This window comes from Elephas maximus, chromosome 4, assembly GCF_024166365.1.
Source record: "Elephas maximus indicus isolate mEleMax1 chromosome 4, mEleMax1 primary haplotype, whole genome shotgun sequence".
NCBI classification, from domain to species: Eukaryota; Metazoa; Chordata; class Mammalia; order Proboscidea; family Elephantidae; genus Elephas; species Elephas maximus.
Window position 1 is genome coordinate 66,034,396 of NC_064822.1, and position 15,875 is coordinate 66,050,270.

Genomic DNA, 15,875 nt, shown 5'->3' on the forward strand with positions numbered 1-15,875 from the left:
CTTGGGATAAATTCTCATCCTGCGTTCTATCATGTTAAAGTTAACATTGATAGTAGCTTTGTTGGGGGAAATGAAGTTGCAACTTGTATTATGAAAGAAATCTATAAAGATTAGCAACTTTGATGATAGTAGGGAGTTAAAAAAAAAACCTGTTGCCATTGAGTTGACTCCAACTCATGGCAACCCCATGTGTGTGAGACTAGAACTGTGTTCCATAGGTTTTTTTTTTTTTTTAATTGTACTTTAGATGAAGGGTTACAGAACAAACTAGTTTCTCATCAAAAAGTACACACATTTTTCTATGACATTGGTTAACAACCCCACAACATGCTCAACCCTGGGTTCCCTATTGACAGCTTTCCTGTTCCCTCCTGCCTTCCAGTCCCTGCTCCAGGGCTGGTGCACCCCTTTAGTCTTACTTGTTCCATGAGCCTGGTTCAATCTTTGGCTGAAGGGTGAACCTTAGGAGTGACCTTATTACTGAGCTGAAAGGGTGTCCAGGGACCATACTCTCAGGGTTTCTCTAGTCTCTGTCAGGCCAGCAAGTCTGGTCTATCTTTTTGAGTTAGAATTTTGTACTACATTTTTTTCCAGCTCTGTCTGGGACCCTCTATTGTAATCCCTGTCACAGCAGTCAGTGGTGGTAGCTGGGCACCATCTAGTTTTACTGGACTTAAGTCTGGTGGAGGCCGTGTTAGATGTGGCGCATTAGTACTTTGGACTAATCTTTCTGTTGTATCTTCAGTTTTCTTCATTCGTCCTTGCTCCCGAAGAGGTGAGGCCAGTGGAGTATCTTAGATGGCCGCTTACAGGCTTTTAAGATCCCAGACACTACTCACCAAAGCAGAATATAGAACATATTTTTTATAAGCTACGTTATGCCAATTGAGCTAGATGTTCCCCCCAAAACCATGGTCCCCACAGCCCTCAGCCCTGCAATTCGGTCCTTCAGGGAGTTTGGATGTGTCTATGGAGCTACCATGACCTTGCCTTGTATAGGTTGTGCTGGCTTCCCCAGTATTGTGTACTGCCTTACCCTTCACCAAAGTTTCCACTTACCTATTGTCTATTAAGTGTTTTTCCATCCCCACCCCTCCCCTCCCTTGTAACCATGAAAGATTATTTCTTTTTGTATGTAAACATTTTCATGAGTTTTTATAGTAGTGGTCTCATACAGTATTTGTCCTTTTGTGATTGACTTATTTCACTCAGTGTAATGCCCTCCAGAGTCATCCCTGTTATGAGATGCTTCACAGATATATCATTGTTCTTTCTCAATGTGTAATACTCCATCGTGTGTATGTATCACAGTTTGTTAATCCATTCATCTGTTGATGGGCATCTAGGTTGTTTCCATCTTTTTGCTATTGTGAACAATGCTGCAATGAACATGAGTGTTCATATGTCTATTTGTGTGATGACTCATTTCTCTAGAATATATTCCTAGGAGTGGGATTGCTGGATCATATGGTATTTCTATTTCTAGCTTTCTAAGAAAGCACCATATTGTTTTCCAAAATGGTTTTATCATTTTGCATTCTCACCAGCAGTGCATAAGAGTTCCGATCTCCCTGCAGCCTCTCCAACATTTGTTATTTCCTGTGTTATTGATTTGTGCCAGTAATGCCAGGGTGAGAGAGTATCTTATTGTGGTTTTGATTTGCATTTCTCTAACGGCTAGAGATTGTGAGCATTTCCTCATGTGTCTGTTGGCCCCTTGAATGTCTTCTTTGGTGAAGTGTCTGTTCATTTCCTTTGCCCATTTTTTAGTTGGATTATTTGTCTTTTTGTTGTAGAGGTGTTGGATTTTCTTGTAGATTTTAGAGATTAGACCTTTGTCTGATTTGTAATAGCCAAAATTTTTTCCCCAGTCTGTAGGTTCTCTTTTTATTCTTTTGGTGAAATCTTTTGATGAGCATGAGTGTTTAATTTTTAGACGATCCCAGTTATCTAGCTTATCCTCCGGAGCTCGTGTGTTGTTTGTTGTGGTTTGTATACTGTTGATGCTGTGTATTAGGGCCTCTAGCTTTGATACTATTTTTTCTTGTATGAACTTCATATTTTTTGGTTTTATATTTAGGTCTTTGATCCATTTTGAGTTAGTTTTTGCATATGGTGTGAGATATGAGTCCTGTTTCATTTTTTTGCAGATGAACATCCAGTTTTGCCAGCACCGTTTGTTAAAAAGACTGTCTTTTCCCCATCTGATGGGCTTTGGGCCCTTGTCGAAGATTAGGTGACCATAGGCGGATGGATTTATATCTGGGTTCTCAATTCTGTTCCATTGGTCAATGTATCTGTCATTGTACCAGTACCAGCCTGTTTCGACTGCTGTATAGTATGTTCTGAGGTCACATATTGCGAGTTCTCCTACTTAATTCTTCTTCTTCAGTAGTGCTTTACGAATCCGGGGCTTTTTCCCTTTCCACATAAAGTTAATGATAAGTTTTTCTGTCTCTGTAAAGAACGTGGAAACCCTGGTGTCATAGTGGTTAAGTGCTACGGCTGCTAACCAAAGGGTCGGGAGTTCAAATCCGCCAGGCACTCCTTGGAAACTCTATGGGACAGTTCTACTCTGTCCTAAAGGGTCGCTATGAGTCAGAATCAACTCAAGGGCACTGGTTTTTTTTTGAGTAAAGAATGTTGTTGGTATTTGGATCAGGATTGCATTATATTTGTAAATTGCTTTGGGTAGAATTGTCATTTTCACAATGTTGAGTCTACCTATCCATGAGCATGGTATATTTTTCCATTTATGTAGATCTCTTTTGGTTTCTTGCAGTAGTGTTTTGTAGTTTTCTTTGTATTGGTCATTTACATCCCTGGTTAGATTTATTTCCAAATATTTTATTCCATAGGGTTTTCAATAGTTGATTTTTCAGAAGTAGATCACCAGGCCTTTCTTCCAAGGTATTTTCGGGTAGACTGGAAGCTCCAAGCTTTCAGTTAGCACCCAGGGACTCCAGTAGGGAATTACAGCTACATAAATCCTAGGTTTAATGATCCAGAGTCTCTCTTTAATCCTTTATCATCCTCTCAGTGCCTTTCTACTCACTGGCTCATCCCAGTGTCTTCTAAGTCACTGGGATCATCAAGGCAAGACAAGCCAACCATCCCAACATGACAGAATGAGGAGGGATAGGTTATTTCCTAGGAAGGAAAATAACAACTCAGTCGTCAAGTAATGCCTTCGGTACAAAAGTGTGGAAAGGCCTAGGAGAAAAGTGAGGTTGGGGCTGAGCAGTGGGGAACGCTGAGTGTCAGATGGGGGCCTGAGGAACCGGCCTTTGAGCTGGTACAGGAGTCTAGGACGACAGCCTGCCTAGGAGCAATTTCAACAGTCAGATTTCAAGTGAGAGTGGACAAGGGAGAGTTAGAAAAAAATGTTTTTCCAGAGGGCCAAATGTCAGAAGGACTCAGGACTGTTTGAGATACACTCATTTCCACTAATTTTGAATTGAGTGGTCACGAAGGTCACGAAGATGGATTTTAGCTGACTTTATGTTACGAGAATTATGAGAGAATAAAATCTATATCCAGAAAGGCTCTTTCCCTGGAGATCTTCACAAAATGGTGGATCATGGGAAATCATCATGAGGAATGATTTCCATGCTGTCACATCGGAGGCAGTAATGACCTTTGTCTCTACCCCTCCCACTGTGGTTCTCAGGCATTTCCCCTTGGAGGAAGAGCCATCAGGGCCTTTTGGCACTATCCTGCACTTGACAAGCTAAGAGATACTCAGTGAAGTACCAACCCAGGCTCTGGAAATATGAAAGGAGCCTCTCCTCATGGAGGAATGCAGGGATCTCCAGAAACAAGATCAAGGCTAAACTCCCATAACTTCTGTGCTGTTGATTATTTATTTCTCTTCCTTAGTTAATAGGCAAAGGGAATTTGGAGACGGACGGGCAGAAATACCTGAACTTTAAGAAGAAAGGTGAGTGTATAGGCTTCTTCTGCAAAAGGAATGGATTGCTTTGTTATTTTTGTAAAAATATATGAAACACAACATTTGCCAATTTAATGTTTTTGATTTGTATAATTAGTTCATTAATTATATTAATCATGTTGCGTTACCATCACCAATATCCATTGCCAAATTTCCATCACCATAAACAAAAACTCAATGCTGCCTAAATAATGACTCCAAAAAAGGGATATTTTAATTTTCCAGAAAACTGTTGTTATATGGGAAGCAATGAGAACAGAACATTAACAACAATTATGGAAGATTAGAAAAATGAGAAGTAGCAGGCATATGATTGGCCTGATGAGAAGTGCAAGCTTATGGGTAGAGGTGGTTGGTTGGTTAGTGTGCTCTCTCATTCTTCTGTGTTTTCTGTTTCAGGACAGAAAGGTTCCTTCTCTCTCTCATTGATCTTCACTTCCAGACTAGCCCCTGATCCTTCCCTGGTCATCTACACCATTTTTCCTGGTGGAGGAATAATAGCAGACAAGATTAAGTTCTCGGTGGAGATGTGCTTTGACAATCAGGTAAAATGTCAGTTGAAGGAGGGTGAAGAAAAAGTAGGGCATAAAGAAAGATCTTGTGTGTGTTGGGGTTGGAGATAAGGCAGGCGCAAGAAAATAAGAAGGTAATCATTAAGTTGGATGTTGTATTTATATCTTTAGAATATTTGGTTGAAATTGACCTCTCATCTACTCCTTCTTAAAAAGACATGCTGGGAAATCACATGTTCTATGTAGTTATTCCACATACTCTCTTCTTCCTACTGTTTGTCTTCTAAAATATCTATATTATTCTGCTGTGCTTACTTTTCCCAACTCTGTCATAAGACATCAGTCCTAAAGAGCTAGAACTTACAAAAAAAAGTATAGAAGTGACGTGGTGGACCGGACACCATAGCTGAGGTACACTGGCTGATAATCCAAATCATACTGTGTCCTGATTTCCATGTTACACCTTTCCCTTCCCCAGGTTTCCCTTGGCTTCTCACCTGTCCAGCAGCTTCCAGGAGCGGATGTGGAACTGGAGCTACAGGCAGCTCCTGGGTCCCTGTGTGCAGTCCGGGCTGTGGATGAGAGTGTGTCACTACTTAGACCAGAGAGAGAGCTGAGCAACAGCTCTGTGAGTAATCTGCAGATAAGAAAGAGAGAGTTAACAGAAAAGGCCATTAGAATGCAGACAAAAGAAAGATGGATCACAGGAAGTGGGAGGGAAAGTCTTAGGGAAAGGGTACACCATAAGGTGGCAGGACAGCTGGTGTAGAAATGAAGGTAGAAATGATGGTATGTGAAGGACACAGTTAGTATGGAGGTAGAGATAAGGAAAGAGAATGAAATGATAGATTATGAAAAAAGGCAAGCCAGAGGTTAAAATTTAAAAAGTAGGAAAGTAGCTTTGATAGAATAAATCTAGTAAGAATTCTGGAGTAATGAAGACAAAGAATGCAAGAGTAGTGAACTATGGCAGCAGAATCTGAGAGAAGTTTCTCAACTGGTTTCACTTTATATCAAACTTTATTTCCTTTTCCCCTCTCATCCCAGGTCTATGGGATGTTTCCATTCTGGTATGGTCACTACCCCTATCAGGTCGCTGAATATGATGAGTGTCCAGCATCTGGCCCATGGGGCTTTCCTCAACCCATCATTGACCCCGTGCCTGAAGAGCGTTGGATCAGGCGTTCTTTTTTCTGGAGGCCCTGGTTCTCTGAAGGCGCTGACATTTTCAGCTTTTTCCAGGTAGATGCTCTCACCCATTTTGTTCTTAGAAACAATGGTGGTGGGAGAGAGAGAAGGAAAGCCCATATCTAAGAATGTAGAGATCCATGTGGGCACTGACAGGGACAAAATCCTAAAAGAAGTTCCTGACATGTAAGGTAGCCTCTCTTGATCCTTGTGCTTGAAGAAGTTGCCCAATTGCCTTGAAAAGAGAAGTCTTGTGAGACACTATAAACCTAGTATCCCTTACTCTGTGGTCCCCAAACCTATGTCTGTGATCTCAACACTTCTATATCAGTCAAGAAGAAAAATTAAAGAAGGTAGATAAGAGGTCTCTTATTATTATAAAAATATTTTGAACCTATTTTATACGCAGAGATTTGGGATACTCTGTGGCCCAAGTCTTGACCAGGTCTGTGAGGTCAGGGACTGTGTTTTGTCTTGTTCATCTTGTTGTTCTCTCTAATGTCTGCCCGTTCAAAATGCTCAATATATTTCTGTTGAATTGAATGAGCTGATATGGGCTGCGCCCTCAAAAAGTTCAGAGTAAGTCAAATAATAAGAACACAAAGACTAATATTTGGAAGAAGAATTAAATATGTTTAACAATGGAATAAGTTTAATTGAAAGCCTTTCACACTAGCTGGCAGTTTGCAAATCTTGGGAGCTGAGTACTGGGTAATAACCACCAGTTTTGACATTAGTAAGAAAATAAAGTTTTGGTTCAATGTTTTGATGGTGGAGCTCCTGGCAGTAGCTTTTTTAGTAGGGGAGGAAACCACCATAACACTTTTTTCTCTATTCTCTTTGGTGCCTATCAGGACATGGGCCTGAAAATACTGTCCAATGCCAAGATCAAGAAGCCAGTAGATTGTAATCGCCAGTTTCCAAATTACGCCACTGCAATGGGTGAAGGTAAGCTACCTCTATGGCTTATGGATTCACTGAGATGTTTAAGTCAGAGAACTGTGAAAGCTCCCTTCTTGCATCCTGTTTTTGTACTGAACCTTTAACCGTAGGATGGTAATGGATTGTAGGTCATAAACATGGGCAGTTTCCAAGGGTCTGTCTTTGGAGAGGGCTTTTGAAACCTGGAGCCCTTATCTACTCATTCCGTGGCCAAACCTCCTTCTCTGTCACTTCCACTTATGGCCTTTGTGACTAGATAGTTCCTCAGTAGTCCTTCCTCCATGCCTCTGATCAAATGTTCTCTGCTTCCTCTGAATTTCTTGCTAGTAGTCCTTCTATCTATATTCGTATCATGACATAAATCTTCTGTCTTCCTGAATTCCCTTATCCTTTTTTTTAGAAATATTATTTTTGTGTGTGTTTAGATGAACATTTACAGAGCAAAATAGTTTCTCATTAAACAATTAAACACATATTGTTTTGTGACATTGGTTGCCAATCCCACGATGTGTCAACACTCTCCCCTTCTTGACCTTGGTTTCCCTGTTACCAGCTTTTCTGTCCCCTTCTGCCTTATCCTCCTTGTCTCTAGCTTGGTGTGCCCATTTAGTCTCGTTTTGTTTTATGGGCCTGTCTAATCTTTGGTTGAAAGGTGAACCTCAGGAGTGACTTCAGTACTGTGTTAAAAGAGGTCCTAGGGCCATATTCTTGGGGTTTCTCCAGTCTCTGTCAGACTACTAAGTCTGATCTTTTTTTTGTGTGAGTTAGAATTTTGTCTATATTCATTGCCAGCTCTGTCTGGTACCGTCTATTGAGATCCCTGTCAGAGCAGTCAGTGGTGGTAGCTGGGTACCATCTAGTCTTGCTGGACTCAGTCTGGTGGAGGCTGTGGTAGATGTGGTCCGTTAGTCCTTTGGACTAATCCTTCCCTGTGTCTTTGGTTTCAAAATTCTCTTATTCTTGATCTCCTCAGCAAGTGATGGTATTCGTCGAGAAGGTCTTCCGTTTTCATCTTCATCACCTCAGTCAGGCAGCTCTCAGGTTCGCCAGTACTTCCCAGAGACCTGGATCTGGGATCTGTTTCCTATTGGGTAAGTGGTATCTCAAACGTACAGCAAGATTATACAATGTGGAGCCAACAGAGAACTCAGAATCAGATAATTTCTAATGAATGCAAGTCCCAAGATAAGAAAGTTAAATGGGGGTATGGGAACTCTTTTTTTCCCTGAATTTTTTTTTTCAATTGTGCTTTAGATGAAGGTTTACAGAGCAAATTAGTTTCTCATTAAACAATTAATACTCATACTGTTTTGTAACATTGGTTACCAACCCCGTGATATGTCAACACTCTCCCCTTCTTAACCTTGGGTTCCCCATTTCTATTCGTCCAGCTTTTCTGACCCTTCCTGCCTTCTTGTCCTTGTCTCTGGCCTGGTGTGTGCATTTAGTCTTGTATACATGGTTGAGCTACATGTATTATTGTTTGTTTTATGGACCTGTTTAATCTTTGGCTAAAGCTCAGGAGTGACTTCAATACTGAGTTAAAAAGATGTTTGGGGGCCATATTCGTGGGGTTTCTCCAGTCTCTGTCAGACTAGTAAGTCTGGTCTTTTTTTGTGAGTTTGAATTTTGTTCTACATTTTTCTCCAGCTCTGTCTGGGACCCTCTACTGTGATCCCTGTCAGAGCAGGGCACCATCTAGTTGTGCTGGACTCAGTCTGGTGGAGGCTGTGGTAGTTGTGGCCCATTAGTCCTTTGGACTAATTTTCCCTGAATTTTTATACAATTATATACAATCACTTAAAACAAACCCACACTTTACACTCACTAAGATGTCTGTGATTTTAAAAAAGAAGAAAAGAACAAGCATTGGCAAGAATGTGAAGAAATTGAAACTGTCATTCATTGTTGGTGGGTTTGTAAAATGGTATAATCACTGTGGAAAACAGTTTAGCAGTTCCTCAAAAATTTATACATAGAATTGCCCTATGGTCCAACAATTTCACTCCTAGGTATGAACCCAACAGAAATGAAAGCAAGAATACAGATACTTGTGCATTTAGGGTCACTGCAACATTATTTACAACAGCCAAAAGGTGGAAACAACCCAAATGTCCATCAACACGTGAATAGATAAACAAAATGTGGCACATACATACAATAGAATATTACTTAGTCATAAAGAGAAATGAATTCCCTGTACTTGCTATCACATGAATAAACCTTGAAAACATTATGCTAAGTCAAAGAAGCCAATCATAAAGGACAAATATTGTATGATTCTACTTTATATAAAATATCTAGAATAGACAAGTGTGTTTTTTTTTTTAGGATACAGACCAAAGTTTATTGGTGGTTACCACGGGCAGGAGTGAGGGGGGAAAAAGAGATTCATTGCTTAGGGGACAGTGAGCTTCTGTTAAGGGTGATGGGAAAAACTAGGAACGGTTAATGACAATGGCTGAACAACATAATGAACACAATGAATTATACATGTAAAGATTTTAGAAATGGCAAATGTTTTGTTACCTGTATATTTACCACAATAAAAAGTGAGAAAAATTCATTTCTGCAGATGAATTTACAGCATAATTCACCAATGCTCTTCCTATCCTGCCCTCCCTCTGCCTCACCTGGGTTCTTGTGTTCCCACAGTAACTCTGGGAAGGAGGCTGTCCATATCACAGTTCCTGATACCATCACCACGTGGAAGGCCATGACTTTCTGCACCTCCCAGTCCAGAGGCTTTGGTCTTTCACCTACTGTTGGACTAACTGCTTTCAAGCCATTCTTTGTTGATCTGACTCTCCCTTACTCAGTAGTTCGTGGGGAATCCTTTCGCCTTACTGCCACCATCTTCAATTATCTAAAGGACTGCATCAGGGTGAGAGCTGGGGATACAGGGAAAAGGTGTCAGCACTGGAACCACAGCCCCCTCTCTCAAGTTTAATCAGAAACATGTTTTCCCTGGGAAAAAGATGAGATGCCATTGCTTCTGCTCCTGAGATTCCCTGAGCCTCTGTCTGCTCTCTGCTTTGCTCATACCTTTTATCTCAAACATTCTTTTCAGATTCAGACCAACCTGGCTAAATCAGACAAGTACCAGGTGGAATCATGGGCAGGCTCTAAGGCCTCCAGCTGTCTCTGTGCTGATGAAGCAAAAACCTATCACTGGAATATCACAGCTATCAAACTGGGTAAGAGAGGGAACTGGTAGATTGGCAAGAAGAGCCTAGAGAGAAAGCTCATGGGGTCACCATGAGTTGGGGTCAACTAGATGGCAAATGGTTTTAAGTTTAAGAAGCACTGGTCTAGAGGAGAAAAGACCTTAGTGGTATCTCTGGCAGCAGGGCTAATGTATTCCTTCATCCTTCATCCAGGTCACATAAACTTTACAATTAGTACTGAGATTGTGGAAAGCAATGAACTCTGCGGAGACCAGAAGGGGTTTGTTCCAGAAAAGGGCCAAAGTGATACACTCATTAAGCCAGTTCTGGTCAAGGTGAGTTTTCTGCAGGCCCAGTTTCAGAGGTGAAGATAGCAACCAACCCAGGATACTCAGTGTGTAATCATACCAGTTAGACTCTCATGGTAGTCTTACTCCAACTCCAATTAGGTAGCTTCAGCTTTCTTCTTCCTGGCCCCTTTCTGCCCTTAGCCATTTGCCTAACCCATACCTACGATCTGTGAAAGTGCCTAGCACAGGGCCTGGCATATCATAGACACTCAATGAATGTTAGTTTCCCTTATCAAAATCCTTAACTTCATCATCATTAGATACCTTTTTTTAAGCCCATCATGAATCCCACTGACAATCCTTTCTCTCCAAATTTCCTAGTCTTGTCCTTGCTCAGAAAGAATTTTACTGAGAGGCCCATCCCTGGGTTGAAAATAGAGTCCTGAGCTTCAAAGACAAGCTCTGTTCTTTCTAGTCCTGAAGGAAGCCTTGGGAACACAGGGAAGGCCCCTTCTCCTCACCGGCCTTCCTATTCCTTCCTTGTCACTTGCCCTGACACTCGCCTTCATTGTTTTCACCTGGACTGTGTCTCTGTTCATGCCAGCCTGAGGGAGTCCTCGTGGAGAAGACACACAACTCACTACTGTGCCCCAAAGGTGGGTCAGGTTGGAGGGTGGCTGGTGGTGAGAACCCTTAGGCAACAAGAGGTTTTCATAGATGAAAGGAAGGTATGGAACAAAGAGGCACAAGACAGTGTGGGGGTACCATCCCTCATGAGGCTAATTAACTGAGAGGCAGGATACAGAAGGGAAAATGCACGGTAGGATTGTGACTCTCTTTGGAATTTATTTTCAGCAAAGATTACTGTGAATCTGTCTCCACCTCACAGAAAGCTCTGGGTTATGGAAAGTTTTCATATGGTTTGAACCCAAAAACTCCCACTGATTTCACCCTCTGTTGTCTCACAGGAAAGGTGGCTTCAGAATCCATCTCCCTGGAGCTCCCTGTGGATGTCGTCCCTGATTCAGCCAAGGCTTTAGTTACTGTTCTGGGTAAGCAGCTAGAGATTCCTTGCTTAAAAAAAAAAAAAGTGGGGCTGGAAGCTGCCAAGGTGTGGAATGGGCTGGGCATGTGATCCTATCTGAAAGAAGGTGCAATCCATTAGAAGTGATGAAGGAAGAAGAGTTTAGTTTACATAGTGGGGGAATACAGAGCATAGGTATCGGTAGAGATAGTATTAGATGTATGCTGTAGTTAAACATGGAAACCCTGGTGGTGTAATGGTTAAGAGCTATGGCTGCTAACCAAAAGGTTGGCAGTTTGAATCCACCAGGTGCTCCTTGGAAACCATATGGGGAAGTTCTACTCTGTCCTATAAGGTTGCTATGAGTTGGAATTGACTTGAGGGCAATGGGTTTGTTATTTGTTTATTTTTGATAGTTAAACACAGAAAGGAGTCTGGGCAGGAAGAAATTAAAGGTAACAAAAGCTTGATATGTATTTAGGCTTAGGTGGTCTAGAAACGGGGTGGAAAGGACAAAGATTTGCAGCAGCTATTTAAAAAATTTGGAACTTAACCTATATGAGTAAAGTCAAGGGAAGATACAACCATGTTTACATAGGCAGGACCACTTCACTACTGTGGGCAAGGAGTAAGTAGAAAAGCATTCCCTTGAAAATCATATCAAACTTGTTTAGGGGCCCAGCTCTACTCTTTCTAGCCCTGTGATCTTGAGCAAGTTATTTAACAATTCTGATCCTTCTTTCCCCTTCAGTAAGACATGATAATAACTTACCTCTTGGGACTGGTATGAAGATTAAATGCAATATAGATAAAGTTCTCAGTGTAATATCTGGTACACAGGAGGGGCCTTATAAATGTTTAGTTCTTTCTTTACTCTTTTACCCTCTTCCAAAGACTTTTGCTGGTCAAAATATTCTGTTTCTACTGTATTTTATTCATATCTCTAGTATAGTATATATCTCATTTTATTGCACTGTAGTTCACTGTGTATGTCTTCCACACTGTATTGTGAGTTCCTTGAGGAGAAGAGCCATGCCTTTTTCATTTCTGTTTCGAGCGTAGTTTCTGGATCATAGTTGACATTCAGTACATATTTATAGATTTGAATTTACCTCAGTGGCTAAAATGCAGATGTTGATGAGTTGCTTATGTTAGGCTTACTGGCTTATAAAGCGTATAGAGGAGTCTGTAGACATAACTTGGGAAAGGATTTCGGGATTGCACATGTGCGGAAGGGACTTGGTGATTTTGAGGGTGATGTGTTTTTACACAGTGGAGAAAATTAGAAGTTGGGCCTAAATATCACAGGTTTTGTTACATCACTCATCAGCTCCAGTGACAGGTCTTCTGAAAAGCTCTGAATGCCCTTAGGTGGTACCTTTCTGGGTCCCAGAGTCCCTGGGTAGTACAAACAGTTAACGCACTTGGCTGCTGACTGAAAGGTTGGAGATTTAAGTCTACCTTGGAAGAAAGGTCTGGGGATCCACTTCCCAAAAAAGCAGCTGTTGGAAACAGAGTAGAGCACAGTTCTATTCTGCCACACATGGGGACTCAATGGTAACTGGTTTTGGTTCTGGGTACCTACTGTCTTTTACATACCTAACTTTGTATTATAGTACTATATTGTAATGAATTATAATTGTGATATGTTGGAATTGTTTGACACTCTGTGATCTCTTTGAGGATAGAGACTGTGTTTGTCTTATTGCTGTATCTCCAGGACACATAGTTGTTTTTGTTGTTAGGTGCCGTGGGGTCGGTCCCGACTCATAGTGACCCTATGTACTGCAGAACAAAACAGTGGTCCTGCACCATGCTCACAATCGTTGTTATGCTTAAGCCCATTGTTGCAGCCACTGTGTCAGCACCTCTCATTGAGGGTCTTCCTCTTTTCAGTGGACTCTGTACTTTACCAAGCATGATGTCCTTCTCCAGGGACTGATCCCTCCTGATAACATGTCCAAACTATGTAAGACACAGTCTCGCCATTCTTGCTTCTAAGGAATATTCTGGTTGTACTTCTTCCAAGAAGTACATTGAGTGCACATAGTAAGCACTCATTAAATGATAGGTAATATGTGTTTGTTAAATGAATGATTTTTTATAAAATCTTAAGGATTTTCTCTTTTCCTTACCTCTGTATTCTTTCTCTCTCCTTTTGGATCCCAGGGGACATTATGGGCACTGCCCTGCAGAACCTAGACAGTCTGGTGCAGATGCCAAGTGGCTGTGGGGAGCAGAACATGGTCTTGTTTGCCCCCATCATCTATGTCTTGCAGTATCTAGAGAAGGCAGGGCTGCTGACTGAGGAAATCAAGTCTCGGGCAGTGGGTTTTCTGGAGACAGGTAAGCTGGTTCAATCTTTCTTGGGCATTCCTCTCCTTCAGGGTCTATGATGGGTTGAAAAAATACAGGGAAATTCCAGTCCTTGAGGTATCCAGGTTCTCGAAGGGAATAGGGGTGTGTTTTGAAGTTGTCACCATGATCTAAAACCACATCTGGCTTCCAGGGTACCAGAGAGAGCTGAGGTACAAACACAGGAATGGTTCATACAGTGCCTTTGGGGAGCAGGATGAAAATGGAAATACATGGTAATTTTGCCCATTTCCCAATGAGTCCTGCTACCTCTGAACACAATTTCCAAGCCCTCTGAAATTATTCCTCCCCTCTCCCCTTAATCCTATTCCTTCTTGAACTCAGCCCTCCACCTATCTAGTACTGTCTATTTCAGCCTTTCCTTTGGTTGAGTCCCATATCCTTCTCCTGATCTCGTGCCCTCCCCAGTTCTTGTCCCTACTAATGCCCATTAATGCACCCTTTTTCCAGACCTCCTCTGCATTATGTTTCCTCAACTTCCCTTCTGGAACCATACACCAGGATAAGCTATAGAACTTTTGCACCCTCACCAGGAAACCTCCTCCAAGCCATGTTTCCCTCTTTACCCATGTAGGCTGACAGCCTTTGTCACCAAATGCTTTGGCCAGGCTCAGGAATTCATCTTCATTGATGACAAGAACATCCAGGATGCTCTTAAGTGGATGGCAGGAAACCAGCTCCCCAGTGGCTGCTATGTCAATGTGGGAAAGCTCCTTCACACATCTATGAAGGTGAGGGTCTGGCCAGGGCCCTTGAGCCCACTTGCTATGTCTGGGAGGAACTTGTTCCTCTGACTCAATAGCATCCAAAAAGCACTGGTCTGGGCGCCAGTGTTCTTCAGGTCTCGGCTCTGGTTCTGAGTGGCCTTGGACAACGCACTTAACAGTCTAAGCCTCAGCTTTCATATCTGTAGAAAGGGGACATGGAGTAGAACATGGTGTGATCCCCAAATCAGCAGCATCAGCACCACCTGGGGACTTATTTCAAAGGCAAATTCCAGCCCCACCTCAGACTAACTGAATGAGAAACTTCATGGGTGTGGGCCAGGAACCTGTTTTAACTTGCCTTCCAGATCGTTCTGATGCTTGCTGAAATTTGAGAACCATTAGTCTAGAAGATCTGTGGGCCTTTTGCCATCTCCTGAAATCTGGTGTGTAATCTAAGTAAAGCCATTTCCTCTGGTGAGGACTAATAGGCAGCCCAGTGTTTTTTGTACTGTTGCCAGTGTTGCCTGTGATAAAAAATAGCCTTAATTGGGAGTTTACTCTGTGCCAGGTACTGTTCTAAGTACTTTATTTCTATTTGATATTGTTTAATGCTTACAACACATCAATGCAACAGGCACTTACGTCAAGTTATTAATTCCCTTTTACAGATGAAGAAACTAAGGCATTGAGATTAAGTAAATTGTCAAGGTCATTGCTAGTAAGTGTTAGAACTGTGGCAGTCTGACGCCATAGGCACTGCTCTCACCCACTCACTACGTGGCCAGTTGTTCTAAGTTGCCGTTGAGATGGCTCTGACTCATGGCAACCTTATGTGTAACAGAAGGAAATGTTGCCCAATCCTGTGACACTTCTCCTAAATATAGGGTGAGATGCAGATGCTGGAGGTTAACTTGGTCAGTTCAGAACATATTCAGCAAAAGAAAGATTTGTATGAACTTCCCTAGAGAAATCATTTACATTGTTATTCCAGGGCCTGGATTAAAAATCTTAAGCGTTAAAAAAAACCCAAAAAACTCTATATAAGATTCACTAGTTTTCCTTAGCAATATCATTAATATCACACACAAGCAAAATTTTGCTGAAGATATTTTAAAAATGGCTGCAGCAATACATTGACAGGGAACTGCCAGAAATTCAAGCTGAATTTAGAAGATAGGACAAAGAGTATCTTTGCTGATGTCAGGTGGATCTTGGCTGAAAGCAGAGAATACCAGAAAGAAGTTTACCTGTTTTTTATTGGCTACATGAAGGCATTTTACTGCGTAGATCATAACAAATTATGGATAACGTTGCAAAGAATTCTGTGTCCTGGAGGCTTAGAGCTGCAGCTAGTTTGTGGAAAAGGGCACTTTGTAAAATAATTCATTTATTCAAACGGGATGCTTTTTTTTTTTTTTTGCCATTGCACACAGTCCCTGCCTGTGCTGGCTGCTGTCCTGACTTCCCTCTCCCTGTTCCCTTCTAGGGTGGTGTTGATGATGAGATCTCATTGACTGCATACATCACAGCTGCATTGCTGGAGATGGGAAAGACCATAGATGTGAGTTTTTCTAGCTCTTCCTCTTTATACTCTAGAGAAATTCCCCTCTCCTGCCTCAATTCACCTTTTAATCAGGAGAAAGATGTGATGATTTCCCTATTGCTTCCCACTTTGCAAAGAATGCCTTATAAATTGTTATTTGTCTTCACTTTGCAG

At 41.7% G+C, this 15,875-nt stretch overlaps 1 protein-coding gene across 1 annotated transcript in view; it reads left to right on the plus strand.

Annotated features, from left to right (window-relative positions):
* Positions 1–15,875, plus strand: part of LOC126074682 (alpha-2-macroglobulin-like protein 1) — a 42,930-nt gene that overhangs the window by 14,640 nt on the left and 12,415 nt on the right. The window contains exons 13-27 of the mRNA XM_049881500.1: positions 3,880–3,940; positions 4,352–4,497; positions 4,943–5,092; positions 5,512–5,706; positions 6,507–6,594; positions 7,568–7,685; positions 9,250–9,478; positions 9,665–9,791; positions 9,975–10,096; positions 10,656–10,707; positions 11,020–11,103; positions 13,245–13,421; positions 13,585–13,666; positions 14,026–14,182; positions 15,645–15,719. Coding sequence (XP_049737457.1) covers positions 3,880–3,940; positions 4,352–4,497; positions 4,943–5,092; positions 5,512–5,706; positions 6,507–6,594; positions 7,568–7,685; positions 9,250–9,478; positions 9,665–9,791; positions 9,975–10,096; positions 10,656–10,707; positions 11,020–11,103; positions 13,245–13,421; positions 13,585–13,666; positions 14,026–14,182; positions 15,645–15,719 — 1,863 coding nt within the window. The remainder of the gene's footprint in view (positions 1–3,879; positions 3,941–4,351; positions 4,498–4,942; positions 5,093–5,511; positions 5,707–6,506; positions 6,595–7,567; positions 7,686–9,249; positions 9,479–9,664; positions 9,792–9,974; positions 10,097–10,655; positions 10,708–11,019; positions 11,104–13,244; positions 13,422–13,584; positions 13,667–14,025; positions 14,183–15,644; positions 15,720–15,875) is intronic.